The sequence below is a fragment of the Anabas testudineus genome, chromosome 11 (assembly GCF_900324465.2).
Source record: "Anabas testudineus chromosome 11, fAnaTes1.2, whole genome shotgun sequence".
Lineage (NCBI taxonomy): Eukaryota > Metazoa > Chordata > Actinopteri > Anabantiformes > Anabantidae > Anabas > Anabas testudineus.
The window spans coordinates 3354247-3360323 of NC_046620.1; the positions used below are offsets into that span (position 1 = coordinate 3354247).

Sequence of the window (6077 nt, forward strand, 5' to 3'; positions counted from 1 at the left end):
ACTGTGCTAAATATTTACAGAATGAATTAGAAAGTGTTTGGACATGATTTCAGTTTAATTTTCCTGTTGAGAATTTTTATCATTTTAGATGTTATACAAATAAATGTTAAATACATTTTTCCGATGCTGAATCAGTTTTTATCACTTTATACATTTGTTATATAATCTGGATAAATGAAGATTTGATTGTGTTGTTTGTTTCAGAGTCAGAGAGCCGTGTCTCTCTACAGTCAGAGGTTTTTGTACGACGACTCACTGACTTTGTTTCACTGTGGTGGACTTTTGGTGGAGGAACCAGACTGGATGTTGACTGTAAGTACATTTTACTCATTTAGTAACACAAATAGTACATGTATTTAATTTAAATTTCATAATTATAGACATTATTGTAACGTGTTGGCTTTTCATTGTTATTTCGCACTAAATCGTTCGCACTAATATCTTTTTATTTATAATTTAAGTTCACAAACTCTCAGGTTTCAGTTTCTCAGGTCTAAATTCAACCTTTCTCCAGATTTACACTCTATATACATCATGACTGCTACAGAATGAGTGGGACTGATTAGATTTTCTTAATTAGTTACATAACGAACGACAGTAAAAACACATCGTTGTGTGTTTTCTCTTTTAAACATTTGTAAAATACTATAAAATGTTTTAAATCTTTCACGTTTCCTGTTGTGTTAACTAAAAACGATAACAGCTACTTTTACAGTTTTATCTTTAGTTCTGAAACTTGTCTGTTGTCATGGTTCAGCAGTGATGCCTGTCTGTTGCCATGGTTACTGAGTTCAGAGAGAGAAGTGAAACACTGAGGACCAGTTTAATAAAATCTGATGAAGACCAGCAGAACCAGCACCATCCTCTGCTGCACCCAACAACAGGAAGTTTACTTCCCCTCACAGTAACTTTATTAATCTCTGTCTCTGCAGTGGGTCGAGTCGAACCCACCCTGACGGTGCTGCCCCCCTCCAAAGAGCTGGATCAGGGGAAGGCCACGCTGGTGTGTCTGGCCAACAAGGGGTACCCCTCAGACTGGACTCTGTCCTGGAAGGTGGACGGCAGCAGCAGCAGCATCAGCTGGGAGGAGAACAGGAGTCCTGGGGTGCTGGGGAAGGACGGACGCTACAGCTGGAGCAGCACCCTGAGGATCCCTGCAGACCAGTGGACCAAGGTGAACTCTGTGACCTGTGAGGCCTCCCAGGGCTCCCAGACCTCACTCAAAACAACTCTGAGGGCAGACCAGTGTTCCCAGTCCTGAGCGGACTCACTGGGACTCTGGCTTTCCTCTGCTACTGGTCTCAGTCTGTCTCTCTCATCATGTTTCTTATTAAACTGTTTCACAGCTGAAAACAATAAAGATTTCATCAAGTACATCACGAACACGTCACTTCTTCTTTTCTTTGATATAAACACTTTATATTAAACATCAGTTCAGTTATTAAACCAGTGAAAATGGTACCGAGTCCGTTTTTACCACAGTTGTGTCTTGTATAGAAAAAGGACTTTTTCTTTCTAATTCTAAAAGAGAAGTTTAAATGCTGTCTGAATCCAGGGACACCACAGTGCAGAGTGCAGGTCCAACAGGATCTGGCAGGACTTAGACAGGGATCCTAAAGGGCAGGTACAGAACGGAGGTGGTGATGTTGGTCTGAGCTCATCACAGCCTCAATGGAGCAAAGTAACAATAGCTGAGAAGAAGAAGCTGGTTGAAGAGGCTGATGGATGTGTAAAGACAGTCTGTCAAGTACAACAGGACCAGAGGAGGCGGTGGGAAAGAGTAGAAAAGAAGACGCTGAGATAAAAGACCTGCAAGACAACGGACGTGAAAAAGATCAGACTGTTGTCTGGAACAACTTTTAATGTGTTACAGTCTTAAATGGAAGGATTAGAGGACCCAGCACATCCTCTGTGTTCAGGTGTAGCTTCAATCAGGACGTAGCTTCAGGGTTAAAACAAACCTGCTGCTGTTCTGTCTAACTGGTTTATCTAACTGGTTTGACTGGTCTGTTTGATATGAAGTGTGGAGCTGAGTGTGTTGTTGCATTCAGCAGCATTTAGCAGAATATTCTTTCTTTCTCTGGGACGAGTCAAACTCCATCCTGATGAAACCCTGAAGCTCCCTGCAGACAAGTTCCAGAAAATATATTTAAATTTAAACGTCTGTCATCACTCAAGCCGAAATTTGATGAAACTGGTTTAATCTGCAGCTACAAATTCTCTAAAACTCTAAAAACCACATGTGGAAAATCTAATTTGGGACAAAGTATATTTATAGAAACGTCTAAAGAGCTGTTAAATATGTTCTTATATACAAGACAAATCACATCTAAAAGCTCTATCAGCACAGCCTGACACTTTCTTCAGTCTGGACTCCACTGATGGTCAGAGTGAAGTCAGAGTTTGATCCACTGCCTGAAAAATGACCTGGAATCCCTGATTGTCGAGTGGCAGCATAGTAAATAAGGCGTTTAGGAGTTTCTCCATCTTTCTGTTGGTACCAGGCTAAACAGTGATTGTTGTTATAAACATACACATCCTGACTGGTTCTACATCTGATGTTGACGGTTCCTCCCAGATCAGTTCTCACTGCTCCAGGCTGAGCCACTGTGACCTGACCTCTGGACTCTGAGGATACAGAGACAACAACATAAAGCAGCAGCATCATGGTTTTGTGGGCTTCATTTCAGAGGGACACATGTTGATAGAGGAGAGGAGTTGGATTCTCTGGACTTTACCTGTGAAGCAGCAGCAGAGGAGAGTCCAGATGAGGACGGAGATCAGAGTCATGTTTTGGATGAGGAGGATTTCTGTGTCTTCTGTTGTCATGAAGGACAGCTGTCAGTCATCCAGGGTTCAAGTCTCAGGACTATAAACTCTCCCAGAGCACTGGAGCATGGTGCTGCTGATGCAAAGTGGCTCTATGGAAATGTTCTGACCCACTCCAACAGGAAGTCATTTTGTGGAAAGAAGTTGTATTTTTTGTTAAAATGTATATATGTATACACTACCTAAATACTGTGCAGCACATAGTTTTCTCATTTGTCTTCATATTTCAGGTAAAACAGTTGATTCTGTCTGTGGTGATTTGTTAGAGATGTTTCTTTAAAGACAAAATAAACCATGTGTGACTGTTGGAGCAGAGAAAACAGCAGCTACAGCTTCAGCACCCTGAGGTTTCCAAATTCTCTGAACTGTGAAGCTATGAGAGCAAACCAAACCAACAGATGAAAGAAAATGTAAGAACACTTAATAACACTTAATAAAAGCTCTGTAAAACTTTATCATCAGAGTTCTGTCAACATGAAACTTGTTCAGCTTTCGTAGACCAAAAATATTTTGTTGACTTTTCTTTTGCAGCATCTTTGTTTTTTGGTCAAATGAGTTTATTGTCAATTGTGGTGCCAGTTAATTAAAGGACTCGACTGCTCTGGCCATTAATTGAAGTGCTGAAAAAACCTGGTGCATTACATCTATATTCAATACACATGTCTCTATTTATAGTTACAATAAAGTCAAGGAAGGATTCAGAGCAGCATTTAATAAATTCATCCACCACAGGACCATGAGACAACTGATCATTGTTCAGCAGGCTGGCTGTCACTGTGTTTTTTGAAAACTTTAATATACAACGCTTGTCAAAGCTTCTGATACAGTTGTTGTGTATAAGATGTATAAGAGAGGAGAGAAAACACAGCCCTGTGGTGAACCAGCTGATCCTGTGATCTGGTCTGAGAAGTATCTATTCACTCTTACTCTTTGAGTCCTGCAGGTTAAAAAGACTAAGACCCAGCCAACAACATTTCCGTCCAAACCAAACTGTTCACTGAGTTTCCTCACCATCAGGTGGAGCTGGATGGTGTTAAATGCTGATGAGAAATCCAAAGTTACAGTCTAGCAGGATTTCCACTGCCCTCCAGGTGTTTATAGATGTGGTTAAGCAGTGTTATGATGGCATCTTGCACCCACCTATTGGTTCTATAGGCAAACTGCAAAGGGTTCCAAAAAGAGACCTGTGCGGCTCAATATGACCTTTCTAATTAATTTGTCAAATCATTTCATAACCCGTGAGGTTAGTGCTACAGATCTATAATCAGTCAGTGACCTGTGGTGGGAGGGCTTAACAATAGGGACTACGGTCGATCACTTCCACAGAGTAGGCACCGTTTGCTGGTTGAGGGACAGATAAAAAATGTGTTCCATTTGTATTTAAACACCAAAACAGAACCACTGACAAGTTCTTATTTAATTGTTGTTGTTTTTAAGATTTATAATATTTGTCAAAAATAAAGTATTTACTTACAAAATACATAATCTATATCCCTAACCATCATAAAAATGTTCAACACGTACTGTTTTATAGAATATTTTCTCACCATATACCTGGATAAGACTACAGATGTGTTACTGCATTTCATTCTGTTTAACAGCTTCTTTATTGTTAATGAGTTTAGATTAGTTTGATTTATTAGATATTCGTACTGGATCATTTTGATATAAAATTATAAGATTGAATTATACATTAGAATTACTTCTTTGTTTGTTTTTTCCTCCATTAACCAGTGATGTTATAGTTTACAGACATGTTTGTCCAGACTCATATTCTTTATTTAGTTTATTCATGAGTCCAAGCAGCTGTTTGTTTCAGACTTCATGAAATTCCTTTCAGGTCTTTGTGAGATACAGTATTGATGAGAATTGAACGTACATGAGGTCATAGTGACCTTTGACCTTTGGCCACCAAAATCTAATCAGTTCATCTTTGAATCCAAGTTGACAGTGTTTTATAAATGTTGAGTTCACAGGTACTGTGCAGACACATGGACAGACTGACAACTCAAGGACTCATTGTCTCCGGCCCTCACTGTTCTTGAAAAGGAGACATAAAATCTTTCATGATCTTGAAAAATATGGAAATTTTTGAACAAATCAGTTTTTTATTTTGTGTCACTGTTTCCTGTTGAGTCATATATATTTCAGGTTAAAGTAATGATGTTGTCTGAAGGACATATTACATTTAAATGGGACCATATCTACTGAAGTTGTTTGTTTTTTAATCCTGGTAAAAAATACCCGTGACCGATTAAGATGGCAGATAAGATTAAGAGGCAGAGGTCAAAAGTAATGACCTTTATACAGTCAAATCTAGTTGATTCTTATTTATGGACTGTTAAAACAGCAACAATGAAATGTTAAATGCATTTAATGAAGTTGTCTGTGTACAGTACTCTGTGTGTGTGTGTGTGTGTCCTCAGTGAACTGTATCAGTAGCTTCCAGCTGCAGCAGTGAGTTCAGTTTCTGTTCAGTCTGACTGAGGGAGGTTTTTGTACGACCACTTTTCACTGTGTCAACACAGCTTGACTGTTGATATTATGACGACTCTCACAGTAATAAACTGCTGCATCTTCAGTCTGGACTCCACTGATGGTCAGAGTGAAATCAGAGTTTGATCCACTGCCTGAAAAACGACCTGGAATCCCTGTTTGTCGAGTGGCAGCATAGTAAATGAGGAGTTTAGGAGTTTCTCCATCTTTCTGTTGGTACCAGGCTAAAAGATGATTGTTGCTTGAAACAAGAACATTCTGACTGGTTCTACAGTTGATGTTGACGGTTCCTCCCAGATCAGTTGTCACTGCTCCAGGCTGAGTCACTGTGACCTGACCTCTGGACTCTGAGGATACAGAGACAACAACATGAAGCAGCAGCATCATGGTTTTGTGGGCTTCATTTCAGAGGGACACATGTTGATAGAGGAGAGGAGTTGGATTCTCTGGACTTTACCTGTGAAGCAGCAGCAGAGGAGAGTCCAGATGAGGACGGAGATCAGAGTCATGTTTTGGATGAGGAGGATTTCTGTGTCTTCTGTTGTCATGAAGGACAGCTGTCAGTCATCCAGGGTTCAAGTCTCAGGACTATAAACTCTCCCAGAGCACTGGAGCATGGTGCTGCTGATGCAAAGTGGCTCTATGGAAATGCTCTGACCCACTCCAACAGGGACTTGGATGAATATAATGATCATGATGATGATTTTTATCAATGGAGGATTTAATGTTTTTGGAATATTAATCAGGGATGT

The 6077-nt window shown here is 40.0% G+C and overlaps 1 gene segment (V, D, J or C); it reads left to right on the forward strand.

Moving 5' to 3' along the window:
- Positions 1 to 209: 209 nt before the first annotated feature.
- LOC113154060 lies at positions 210 to 1376 on the forward strand (the record flags this gene model as incomplete). The annotated part of the segment is given in 2 exon segments: positions 210 to 312; positions 933 to 1376. Coding segments are annotated over 2 exon segments (432 nt in total), but the record flags the coding sequence as incomplete, so codon positions are not given.
- Between the last annotated feature and the right edge of the window lie 4701 nt (positions 1377 to 6077).